The 13,874-nt window shown below is 47.7% G+C and overlaps 1 protein-coding gene across 2 annotated transcripts in view; it reads right to left on the reverse strand.

The window, feature by feature from the left end:
• The window catches only part of SLC24A4 (solute carrier family 24 member 4), a 256,563-nt gene extending 243,174 nt beyond the window's left edge, over window positions 1–13,389 (reverse strand). For both annotated transcript variants that reach the window (XM_077466747.1, XM_077466746.1), the window contains exon 1: window positions 13,058–13,389. In XM_077466747.1, the coding sequence (XP_077322873.1) occupies window positions 13,058–13,202 (145 nt within the window). In that variant the 5' untranslated portion in view covers window positions 13,203–13,389. The remainder of the gene's footprint in view (window positions 1–13,057) is intronic.
• Between the last annotated feature and the right edge of the window lie 485 nt (window positions 13,390–13,874).

Genomic DNA, 13,874 nt, shown 5'->3' on the forward strand with positions numbered 1-13,874 from the left:
TTGCACTGCACCCGACGCCAGGATACAGTGCACATAGGGAGGGAAATTTTAAAAAACATTTTTTTTTTTTTAAAGGCACATGTTTAAAATAATTTTTTTTTTTACTACATGGGGGGGGGGGGGGGGGGCAGCGCCTGGTCGCCCCCTATGGACGGGCCTCCACTGGTGAGAACCCCTCATAATGGGCACAGTAGATGTACATACCCGGGAACTCAGCACAGGGAAGGTGAGAACCCCTCATAATGGACACAATGTTTTTTTAGACCAACAGAATTGCCAAAAGACAGAAGAAACTCCACCATAAGGCTTCAAAAGTATCAATCCATGGCAGTCACAGCAGAGTGATCGAGTGTGAGGTGGATGCATCTCTTTGAATTGTTAAAGTAAATGTAAACCCTCATTTTGTAAAACAACCTATTCAGTTTAAAATAGAAATGGCAGCAGCGAGAATGGTTCTGCCCAGACACTGGAACTCGACAAACATGTCTTCCCTGGCGGATTGGGCAATTGAAGTGGACCGAATCAATAGCTTAGAACAAATGTTGTCGCAAGAAATGGGTAAAGAGGTGCAATTCTCCAAGACCTGGACCTTGTGGTGTATGTTTCAATATTCCTCTGAATTTATTCCTTGGGCTACAGAGGACTCCACTAACGCAACGGTCTAACCTAAGTGGAATGTCTCCCTCTTACTATCGACCTACCATACTGCTTTGACCCCCCATCCTCATTTTTATCCCTTTCTTCACTTTATATGTTACAGTGATACACAACCATCCAAACCATAATCTCTAGTCTCATCAGACAGAAGTTGGGACACATATAGAGTTTCTCCCCAAGAGAAATCGGGATTAGCACAACCACAAAAGCCCTAGCATAATTGCAATAAGTGGGCACTGCTCATTGAGTAGATAGTGGTGCTCACTGACACTTAAAGTGGTTGTAAACCCTCTGGGACCACTTTAACCTACAGGTATGCCTAGATTAAGGCTTACTTGTAGGTGCAAGAAATATCTCCTTAACCTACACAGTTAAAGTGGTTGTAAACCCTTACAACGCACTTTGACCTACAGGTAAACCTAGATTAAGGCTTACCTGTAGGTCCAAGAAATATCTCCTAAACCTACACGGTTTAGGAGATATTTGCGGGAAAAAACAGGAACCGTCAACGGCAATATGCCGCGCGTGGCGGCTCCCGTGCACATGCGCGGGAGTGACGTCATCGCGACTTTGCCGAATGACAGTGGCGGAGCAGCGAGACCCACCGAGAAGATGGATGCGCCGGACTACAGGGGACAGCGGTGACTTTGCTGGCTCCTGTGTCAGGTAAGTGACACATAATGGACTACTATGCAATGCGATGCGATCCATAGTAGTCCATTATGCTTTACCTTTGCAGGGAATGAAAGAGGAAGTAAACTCATTAGGGTTTACTTCCTCTTTAATAAGTCATGATAGACGATATATAGCGACACAGGCTTGTATATCAAACCAACTTAACTGAAGTTAACAAATTCCATACTCCATGAGACGCTATGGCACAGTTATTAAAATGTTGTTTATCTCTTTATACGTTTTATTGAATGACATATTTGTGTACTGTACACTTTTCCTTTCTCAATAAAATAAGATTGAATTAAAACAGAAATGGGAGGCAAAACATTTGTCTATAGTTATAAAAAAGAAAACTAAAAAAACTAAAAAAACAAACAAAAATAAAACACTATAAATACCTTTTTCTATAAGTGATCACAGATCCTCAGTTCTCAACTGCATATGGAGCTCAGAGAGCTGGAGGAGAAGAAACAGCATCACACTAGTCTTCCCAGTGAATGACTGTGCGGGGTAGGGGGGTGTCAGGATATATCTGGTTATTGGAGGAAAGCAGGCTGAGTTCCCAGTAGGGCTGCACAATTAATCGTTAAAAAATTGTGATCTCGATTCAACCCCCCTGACTATCTCTATTGCAGAGTTTGCCAATTTTTTCATATAACAAGTGGAGAGACTTATCTGCTCACTCAGCTGTCAAAAGAAAACATCTGGGCAGTCTGCCAAGTTTTTAAAATGAAACATTGTAACTAACTCTTCCTTCTTAGATCAAAGAGCTAAACTTCTGTGAGTAAAGAAAAAAAATCCAGTCAGTCTGCCATGTTTTTAACCACTTCAACACCTACCCATTGTCATATGACGTTCTGGGCTTCCTGCTGCGTCACTCGGGACCCGATGCGCGTGCCCAGCGGCCGCAATGTCCGCCGGGAACCCGTGATTTCCAGTTAACCGAGCAGGACCGTGGATCTGTGTGTGTAAACACAGATCCATGTCTTGTCAGAGGAGAGGAGACCGATCATGTGATCCTTGTACAGAGGAACACCGATCGGTCTCCTTCCCTTGTGGGTTCCCTCCCCCTACAGTTAGAATCACTCCCTTTGATCACGCCCTAGTGTTAACCTCTTCCCTGCCAGTGACATTTATACAGTAATCAATGGCAATGGCCCAAAAATGGTGTCAAAAGTGTCCGAAGTGTCCGCCGCAATATTGCAGTCACAATAAAAAAATAAAAAAAAACGCAGGTTGCCGCCATAACTAGTAATAAAAAAATTATAAAAATGCCATAAAACTATCCCCTATTTTGTAGACACTATAACTTTTGCGCAAACCAATAAATATACACTTATTGCAATTTTTTTTTACCAAAAATATGTAGAAAAATATATATCGTCCTAAACTGAGGAAAACATTTTTTTTTTATTATTTGTGTTATTTATTATAGTAAAAAGTAAAAAATATTGTTTTTTTTTTTTCAAACTTATATCTCTTCTTTTGTTTATAGCGCAAAAAATAAAAACCGCAGAGGTGATCAAAAACCACCAAAAGAAAGCTCTATTTGTGGGGAAAAAATGATAAGAATGTTATTTGGGTACAACGTTGCATGACTGCGCAATTGTCATTCAAGCTGCAACAGCGCTGAAAATTGAAAATTGGCCTGGGCAGGAAGGGGGTGCAAATGCCCTGTATTGAAGTGGTTAAACAACGTGTAAATGCAGGAAGTTTAACCACTTTAAGTCTAAATCTTTTTCTGACACTTCTTTCTTAAATCAATATTTTTTGCTAGAAAATTACTTGCAACCCCCAAACATTATATATATTTTAGCAGAGACCCTAGGGAATAAAATGTCAATTGCTGCAATATTTTATGTCAAACTGTATTTGCCCAGCGGTCTTTCAAAAACAATTTTTTGGGAAGAAATACACTTCAATGAATAAAAAAAAAAAAAAAAGAAGAAACAGTAAAGTTAGTCCAAATTTTTTTTATTTTTTTTTGTTTTAATGTGAAAGATGATGTTACGCAGCGAGAATCATGATCTATCTTCTAAGCAAAAAAAAAAAATTGCAATTCTCATTTTAGCAAGAATCGTGCAGCTCTAGTTCCCAGTACAGCTAGAAAACTGACCACGCCGTGCTATCATGCCTAGTGTGGTCCATTTATAAAGGGCAGCACAGTGGTGTAGTGGTTAGCACTCTCACCTAGCAGTAAGAAGGGTCGCTGGTTCAAATCCCAACAACGACACTACCTACCTGGAGTTTGTATATTCTCCCTGTACCTGCGTGGGTTTCCTCCGGGTACTCCGGTTTCCTCCCACACTCCAAAGACATGCAGGTAGGTTAATTGGTTTCTGTCCAAAATTGGCCCTAGTATATGAATGGGGACCATGGATTGTGGGCTCCTTGAGGGTAGGGACCGATGTGAGTGTGCAATGTACAGGGATAGGGACAATTGTAGACACTCACTCAGGTTGAACTGGATGGACTGGTGTCTTTATTCAACCTAACTAACTAGGAAAGCAGAGGGACTGGCAGGATCACCAGGGATTTCACACAAAGAAAGCAATACAAAGAGAACAGGAGACTTTCAGACAAGTACATGGTACAGCAGCCACATATCAGGAACAGGAAATGTTGGCTTTACGTGTATTCTTTAATGAAGTTTGCTTGGTTTATTTTAGAAGTAAAGCCTCCATCGTGTGTCTTCCTGGGTTAGGTGAAGAGGGTGGTGGGAGGTGGTGATGGCTCTTGAAACAAATGTGGATTTTGCACTGGGATAGTAAATACAAGTTCCTGAAATTGACGAAGTACCTGCTTCCAAACTCATCCCTGGTTCACAGCGCCTTGTCTGTTTCCAATATGGCGTGGTGAGACCCCCCGAAACGCGTTGAAACGTATTATTCACAGTGAAAGAGATTAATATAGAACGAATTTGTCCTCTGGCACTTGACAGTTCTTTCAATTTTATTTTTCTAGATCTAGAAGTACAGGGATGTGCACTTTGCTGTGCTGGGATCTGTAGTACTACAAGAACTGCGTGCGCGCACACACACACACGCACACACACACGCACACACGCACGCACACACACACGCACGCACACACGCACACACACACACACACACACGCACACACACACGCACACGCACACACACACACGCACACACACACACACACGCACACACACACGCACACACGCACACACGCACACACGCACACACGCACACACACACACACACACACACACACACTGGTAGTTCTGCAGCAGATAGAAAGCTGTCCTTTGAATATCTGTGCTGAGATGGGTACCGCATCTTCTGAGCCAGCAAATGGGTATTTTTTTGCCAACATGTCAGCACCCATCACCTCCTTCCCTAGAGGGTTATGGAGAGATGCCGGTAACACGCGGATTGCTTGTTCAGTTTATTTTTGATGTAAAGCCTCAAGGTTAATCCTGCCCTGTGCATGGCAGTCGGGACAAGCCGTGACTTTACAGGGGAATTACACAGATCAGAATCCCCTTTACGTAACAGAAAGGTTAGACAACACGGCATTACAACCTCTGATCCCAGATCTCATCTACACATGAGCGTGGGCGCCACCCTCAACGCAGTTCCACATTTATTTCAAATCTGTATTTTAGGAGCCCCCCCCCCCCAAGTCATATCATTGTTGGGAAAATACTGTAATGCCGCGTACACACGATCGGAATTATGGTCAGAATAAGGCTCTGATGGTTTTCCCAATGGAATTCCGATGGGATTTCGCTCAAGCTGTCTTGCGTACACACGGTCACACCAAATTCCGACCGTCAAGAACGCGGTGACGTACAACACGTACAAACACAAACACGTACCACGGAGCTAGAAAAAGGAAGTTCAATAGCCAGTAGCCAATTGCTTCCGTCTCGTAGTTGAATCCGAGCAATGCGGGAGTTTTTGTGCGTCGGAATTGCATACACACGATCGGAAAGAACGTTTTTCCGTTTGGAAAATTGAGATCGTGCTCTAAAATTTTTGCTGGCGGGAATTCGGCCAGCTAAATTCCAATGGAGCGTACACACGGTCGCATTTTTTTCCGATGTAAAGCTCCCATTGGTCTTTTGCTGGCCAAAATTTCCCGATCGTGTGTACGTGGCATAAGGGTTAACTCTAAGCCCTGGAGAGCATTATAAAATGCACAAACGCGTGAAATGACAATCTCTGCGCTGAAAGGGTTAACACTGCACCCTGGAGCGCGTTGTAAATGCGCAACTAATAAAATAACAATCTGTGCACCGTAAGGGTTAACGCTGAGCCCTGGAGAGCGTTCTAAATGCACAACGCATGAAATGACAATCTCTGCACTATAAGGGTTTACATCGAGCCCTGGAGTAGTGCTGTAAATGCACAACGTGTGAAATAGGAACACCTGCACCGTAATAGTTAACACTGAGCCCTGAAGTGCGTTGCAAATGTACAAAACGTGAATTGGCAATCTCTGCACTGAAGGGGTTAACACTGTATCCTGGAGCACGCTGTAAATGCACAGCGCATACAATGACAATCTCTGCATCATAAGGGTTAACACTGAGCCATGGAGCACATTGTAAATGCACAACGCCTGAAATGACAATCTCTGCATCATATTGATCCCTGGAGAGTATTGCACAATGCATGGGATGACACTCTTTGCACTGCAATTGTGAACATTGAGCCCTGGATGGAGAGTATTGTGAATGCACAACGTGTGAACTGACAATGAGCCCCCAGGGAGTGTTGTAAATGCACAGCACGCAAAATGACAATCTCTGCAGTCGATCGGTGATTGCCCCCCCTTTTTCTCCATTAAAAAAAAAGGATGCCATCGCTGGACGCATGCTGCATCCCAACATCCTCCACCAGGGAAAAGAATTTGCACAAGGTCCTATCTCATGCCACCTCTCAGGTTTCCTGGTACATTATGGAGCTCATTTGGGTTTAATTAATAAAGCAGCAGAAAGTGCGTGTTAACACATTGCACAAATATACACTCACTTATTAGGTACACTTGTTCAATTGCTTGGTAACAGAAATCGCTAATCAGCCAATCACATGGCAGCAACTCAATTTAGGCATCTAGACGTGGTGAAGACGACTTGCTGAAGTTCAAACCCAGCATCAGAATGGGAAAGAAAGCAGATTTAAATGACCTTGAACATGGCATGGTTATTAGTGCCAGACGGGCTGGCTGGATGGTGGCCCGTCCATTAAAGGATGCACAGGCACCCCCCCCCCCCCATCCATGCATCCAGCATACATACAGGGCACCGGACCATGGATTACAATGGTGGGGGTGTGTTTTTTTGAAGCACATGATTAGAACCAGAGGCTCTAATAGGCTTCAAAAAAGGGTGGGCTCAGGGCGCAGGGAACTGCGCCCCAAAGGCCCACCCAGTTGTGTAAGATCACAAATGCATATTCCCTAGTTTCACACTAAATCTCCTCCCCGCCAATCAGGAAGTGGGTTGTAAGACCTGTTTGCCAATTGGCTAAAGCGTCAGGTGATCCTATTGGACGACTAGCACTCAGGCGGAAAAGAGTGGAGACGCACGGCGGAAGCTGCTGGAGGAGCGAACACCGGAGCCGCTGCCACTCAGATGGGGCCCGCCTGCCACGCTGGAGGGGACACTGGAGCAGCTGCCCGCCCCCACCCCCCCCCCCCCCACCTAGATGGGATAAGGACTGACCAGCAGACACCGGGGGGGAGGGGTTTGCTAGTGCCGCACTGCTTGGGGGGGCGTGGTGATTGCTTGCAGCCCCCCTGAGTATGGTCCGAGTATTTAAAAAATTGCTTATCTACTGATCTTCTGATCGCTAGTGCCGCCGCGGGGGGGGGGGGTGTTAGTGCCGCTCTGCCGGCCATCCAGGGGGTGCCTGTTGCCCCCCAAAAACACACGAACTCCCCCCCCCAAAAAAAACACCAGCCACCACTGCGGGTTGGTCTGAGTATTTCATAAACTGCTGATCTACTGGGATTTTCACACACAACCATCTCTTGGGTTTACAGAAAATGGTGGGAAAAAGAGAAAATATCCAGTGAGTGGCAAGGAAGGAAAATTCCTTGTTGATGTCAGAGGAGAATGGGCAGACTGGTTCCAGAAGATAGAAAGACAACAGTAACTCATGTATAACTCACTAAGCAGAATACCATCTCTGAACATACACCACATTGAACCGTGAAGCAGATGGGCTACAGCAGCAGAAGACCACACCAGGTGCAACTTCTGTCAGCTAAGAAGAGGAAACTGAGGCTACAATTTGTACAGGCTTACCAAACATGATTTACCGCTAACGCCAGCACCGCTCCAGTGCGAAAGGGGTCTTACCAAGGCACATGCGTTGTAGTGCAGCACAACACACTCACTAGCATGCAACGCAGTGGCGTGCATGGCTAGAAAAGTCGCAGGTCAATTTTTGTCAATGCTGAATGGGCTGCCTAACACAGCGCCTGTTAGTACCCGGTCACACCGTTGCAACTGGTCATACAATTTGATAGTTCCCCAAGTCCCACCCTAAAGTCTGCAAAGGTGCGACTCTGACTCTATCGTAGTCGCACTGATTTACGAGTCCTGGACCACTTTGATACAATGCAGGAAAGGCATAAGATTCGCTGCGTTTCCTCGCATCACACTGACAAAGCAATCGCAACGACGCCCATGCGATCTGCTGCGGGTGTCAATGTTAGATTAACGACACCTAGAAACAGATCGCAAAACACAGTGCGACTGCCAGAATCTCATCGCATGGCCGTGAACGCCCAATGCGATGCGATTTAGGTGTGGGGGGGGGGAAATGGTCCTGCACCATTTTGGTGCGGATGCGATTTGAGCCATAAATGTATGTACTCAAATGCACCACACAGACATTGTATGTGATGTGCACAGGAATTCGGGGTGTGGTTCCTGTGTGAATCGCATGCGGTGTATTGCACGCACCAGTGTTCCTGCATTATTTTTTGCAACTTGCATAGACACCTATGCATGAAGATGTCTTCCGAGTCGCACCTGAAGTCGCACCGGCATGCGACTTTGAAATTGTGCGGCTTCAAGTGAAGTTGCACAATTACAAAGTCCGATTCTGTATGGCCGAAGACTAAATGTACAAAAAAAACAAAAAATGCACATTAACGTGTATACGATCATGCAAGGCACTCCCAAGTATGACATTTTTCAGAGTGTATAGTAAGTATATTGGGGCTGATCTGGAATCCCACCAATGAGACATAATCATGATGACTGACAGCCAATGAAAATCCTCGACACAAATAATCAACTTTTTGTAGGATTTTTGTGTCCGCAGTTTTATGGTGTATCCAGGGCCGGGACAAGGAGTGGGCAGGAGTAGGCGGCTGCCCTGGGCACTACGGAACCATGTGAGGTGGTAGGGGCACCAGGAGGAGATGGGGAGGAGGAGATATGTGTTGGGACGGGGGAATTTAGGGGGCAGCAGGGGGTAAGAATTTGTTCTAGGAGGGTACATTTGAGGGTGTGTAGCCCCATACACACTATCAGTTTTTCTGCTGAGTTTTTCCTTCAGATTTACCAAAATCATATAATATGAGGTCAAACCTTAGGAGTTTCAATTTGAATGCAATCAGGCTGGCCCTTCTACTACATGGTTTTGGTAAACCTGAAGGAAAAACTCAGCAGAAAAACTGATAGTGTGTATGGGGCTTAAGTGTTGCTGATTTAGAGGGATTTGTGTTGGGAGGGGGATGGGGAGGAGGATGTGTGCTAAGGGGGGATATGGGGGGTTCATGGTAGAAGAGGCGATATGGTAGAGGGGGAGGGGAAATGTTTTTCGGCGGTGGGATTTGTGCTAGTGGGGATGAATGGGGGAGATTTGTGCTAGTGGGGTGAAACATTTTTTTGTGGCGGGGGGGGGATTTGTGCTGGGGGGGTTCATTCTAGAAGAGGTGATATGGTAGAGGGTGGAGGGGATTTGTGCTAGGAGGGGAAATTTTTTTCAGGGGTGGGATTTGTGCTAGCAGGGATAAATAGAGGGATTTGTGCTGGGAGGGGACATTTTTTTTCAGGGGGGAGGGGGGATTTGTGCTAGTTAGGAAGGATGAATGGTGGGGGGGGATTTGTGCTAGGAGGGGAATTGTGCTAGGAAGGCTGAATGGGAGGGATTTGTTTGTGCTAGGAGGGGATTTTTTTTGGGGGGGGGGGATTTGTGCTAGTAGGGATGAATGAGGGGGATTTGGGGAGTTCATACTAGAAGAGGGGATATGGTAGAGGGAGGGGGGTATTTGTGCTAGTGGGGATGAATAGGGGGAGATTTGTGCTGGGGGGATGAATGGGAGGAGGGGGATTTGTGCTAGGACGGGACTTTTTTTGGGGGGGGAGGGGGTCATGATAGTAGAGGTAAATGGGGGGATTTGTGCTAGGAGGGGATTTTTTCAGGGGTGTGCTAGTAGGGATGAGTGAGGGAGATTTGTGCTAGGGGGGATGAAAGGGCGGATTTGTGCAGTGGAGGGGGATGCTAGGATGGGGATTTATTTATTAATTATTTTAAATAAAATGGGGGGGGGGGGGGATTTGTGCTAGTGGGGGTGAATAGGGCTGGGAGGGGACATTTTCTCCAACTATTGATCAAAATCCACTTCCCTGTGTGTGTCATATCAATCGACTATCGATCGAACAGGAAATTGATCATTTAGTGAAGCGTGTGTCGCCACCATGAAGCACCAAAACTGGCAGCGCCTCTGATTTCATTGTTTATATATCTGACCATGAGAAGAATAACAATCCAAACCAACACATAAAATGTTACAATAAACATCAAAAAAGGGAAACCACAAAGATAACAAAATGAGAATCCGACAACTGCTCTGGTCCAAAGGAGGGCTTGCATGGGTAGGCTGGCCTCTGCTGGAACTTGTAGTTCTACAAGAACAAAAAGTCTATTTCCACTATCCCCAGAGATCCACAGCAGCTTGTAAGCCTAAGGTTGACTTACTGGGGTTTAAATGCCACCCCCCCCCCCCCCTTTCCCAGCCTTGCATGGCATATATCAAGTGGCAGATGTTCCAGGCTGTAGACCATGTGAATGTTAATGGGTTGAGCGGTGCAGCTGTAGAGATTACAATAGCTGAACATGCCATCTGTGCCACTTATCGTATTGCTACCAGCCCTGCCAGAGCCTTCTGTCTTCCAGTCCTCCCAGTGCCTCCCAATCCCAGCTGTCACCCTGAAATCAGATCTGATTTTTTACCTGCCCCTTGCAGGAGTGAGGCCAGGTACCTCCCAGTCCTCCCAGTGCTTCCCAGTCCTAACCGGCCCTGTGAAATCAAATCGGTAGAATCTAGCCAGGTACATCCCAGCGTTCCCAGTCCTAACTGTCACCTTGGAATCAAATCTGTACAATCCAGCCAAGTACCTCCCAGTCTTAACTGTCACCCTGAAATCAAATCTGATTTTTACCTGGGCCTTGCAGGAGTTAGGCCAGGTACCACCCCCCCCCCCCCCCACCCCCGTGCCTCCTGGTCCCAACTGCCCCTCTGAAATCAAAGCTGTAGAATCCAGGCAGGTACGTCCCAGTATTCCCAGTCCTAACTGTCCCCCTGATATCAAATCTGATTTTTACCTGCCCCTTGCAGGAGTGAGGCCCTACCTCCCAGTACTTCCCAGTCCCAACTGTCACCCTCAAATCAAATCTGTACAATCCAGCCAGGTACCTCCCAGTCTTCCCAGTGCTTCCCAGTCCTAACTGTCACCCTGATATCAAATCTGATTTTTACTTGCCCCTTGCAGGAGTGAGGCCAGGTACCTCCCAGTCCTCCCAGTGCCCCCAGTCCCAGCTGTCATCCTGAAATCAAATCTGTAAAATCCAGCCAGGTACCTCCCAGTCTTCCCAGTCTTAACTGTCACCCTGAAATCAAATCAAAGATTTGTTTCTGCCCCTTGCAGGAGTGAGGCTAGGTACCTCCCAGTCCTCCCAGTGTCTCTCGGTCTTAACTGTCACCCTGAAATCAAATCTGTATAATCCAGCCAGGTACCCCCAGTCTCCCCAGTGCCTCCCAGTACTTCTTCAAGTCACACTGAAATCAAATCAAATCTGTAGTCCAGCCAAGTATCTCCCAAGCTTCAAAGAACCTCAAAGTCCTAACTGTCACCCTGAAATGAAATCTATGGCGTTCAGCCAGGTATCTCTTAGCCCTCCCAGTCCCAGCCATCATCCTGAAATTAAATCTGTAGAGTTCAGCCAGGTATCCCCCCCCCCCCAGTCCTCCCAATTCCCCCTATTCCTTGCTGTCACCCTGAAATCAAATCTGTTGATTCCAGCCATGTAATAACTCCTTCTCCTCCCAGTGCCTCTCAGTCCCAGATGTCACCCTGAAATGAAATCTGTGGAGACCAGCCATGTACATCCCAGTCCACCCAGTGCCTCCCAGTCCCAGATGTCATCCTGCAATCAAATCCGTGGAATCCAATCAGGTACCTCCCCGTCTTCTCAGTCCCAGCTGTTACCCTAAAAACAAATCTGTAGAGCCCAGCCATGTACCTCCCAGTCCTTCCCATCACCCTGAAATCAAATCTGTAGAGTCCAGATGCCCCCCCCCACCCTCTCTGTCATCCTGAAATCAAATATGTGGACGCCAGCCAATTACCTCCCTGTCTTCCCCCAGTGCCACCCAGTACCAGTTGTCACCTTGAAATCAAATCTGGGGAATACAACCGGGTACCTCCCAGTCCTCCCAGTCCTTGTTGTAACCCTGAAATCAAATCTGTGGAGTCCAGTAAGGTACCTCCCAGTGTTCCCAGTACCACCTAGATCTAACTGTCACCCTGAAAGCAAGGCTGTATAGGTCCAGCCAGGTACCTCCCAGTCTTCCCAGTGCCCCCCAGTCCCAGCTGTCACCCAGAAATGAAATCTGTGGAGTCCAGCCAGGTACCACTCAGTCCTCCCAGTGCCTTCCAGTTCCAGTTGTCACCCAGAAATGAATTGTGTGAAGCTCAACCAGGCACCTCCCAGTCTTCCCAGTCCCAGCTGTCACCCAGTAATGAAATCTGTGTAGTCCAGCCAGGTACCCCCAGTCCTTCCAGTCTTCCCAGTGCCTTCCAGTTCCAGTTGTCACGCAGAAATGAATTATGTGAAGCTCAACCAGGTATCTCCCAGTCCTCCCAGTGCCCCCCCAGTCCCCACTATCACCCTGAAATGCAATCTGCAGACACCAGCAGGTACCCCCCCCCCCCCAGTCCTCCCTGTCTTCCCAGCGCCTTCCAGCCCCAGTTATCACCTAGAAATTCAATCTGCGGAGACCAGCCAGGTACCCCCCAGTTCTCCCAGTGCCTCCCAGTGCCCGCTGTCACCCTGAAATTCAATCTGCGGAGACCAGCCAGGTACCCCCCAGTTCTCCCAGTGCCTCCCAGTGCCCGCTGTCACCCTGAAATTAAATCTGCGGAGACCAGCCAGGTACCCCCCAGTTCTCCCAGTGCCCGCTGTCACCCTGAAATTAAATCTGCGGAGACCAGCCAGGTAGCCCCCAGTCCCCCCAGTGCCTCTCAGTCCCCGCTGTCACCCTGAAATTAAATCTGTGGAGACCAGTCCTCCCAGTCTTCCCAGCGCCTTCCAGCCCCAGTTGTCACCCAGAAATGTAATGTGCGGAGACCAGCCAGGTACCCCCCAGTCCTCCCAGTCCCCGCTGTCACCCTGAAATGAAATCTGTGGAGTCCAGCCAGGTATCTCCCAGTCCTCCCAGTGGGATTCGTTACCTGCCCCCTGTAGGAGTCCTGCCAGGCACCAGACAGAGAAGAGTAGGGCGCAGATGAAAGCCGCCTCCAGCACGATCCGGTCCCGTCTCCTCCTCCTGCCCAGCACCCGTGCCCGGTGTCCGTTCCCTCCTCCGGTACCCGTCATATCCCAGTCCGGGGCGAGGTTCAGGGGCTCCACGGTGTGATTGGCTCCCTAGGGCTGGAGGGCACAAGGTGCGGAGAGGTGCGCGGAGCAGATCAGGGTCCCGTACAGCATCGCAGCCCAAGCGGAGCACCAGCACGACAAGAGACAGTCCGAGCTCCCAGCGCTTCTCCTACACACAGCCTGGGAGCCGAGAGATCCCCCCTCCTCATCCTCCTCCTCCTCCTCCTGATCCTACACCAGCCAATCACACACCTCACACAACTCAACTTTCATCTTCTAAGACTCTCACTCAGCACATCCCTGCAGGAGAAGAGGAATAAAACCCTCATCATCCTCCAACCTGCAGAAATAGAAAACCCTCATCATCCTCTCACGGTCCTGCAGGAGAATAAAACACTCATCATCCTCTCACCTGTAGGAGAATAAAACCCTCATCATCCTCTCACCTGCAGGTGAAAAAAACCCTCATCATCTTCTCACCTGTAGGAGAATAAAACCCTCATCATCCTCTCATCTGCAGGAGAATAAAACCATCATCATCCTCTCACCTGCAGGAGAATAAAACCCTCATCATCCTCTGACCTGCAGGAGAAAAAACTCTCATCATCCTCCAACCTGCAGTAATAGAAAACCCTCATCATCCTCTCACGGTCTTGCAGGAGAATAAATCCC

Source organism: Lithobates pipiens, unplaced genomic scaffold (assembly GCF_037356315.1).
Source record: "Lithobates pipiens isolate NorthernLeopardFrog02 unplaced genomic scaffold, aLitPip1_a1.2 Scaffold_37, whole genome shotgun sequence".
Classification (NCBI taxonomy): Eukaryota; Metazoa; Chordata; class Amphibia; order Anura; family Ranidae; genus Lithobates; species Lithobates pipiens.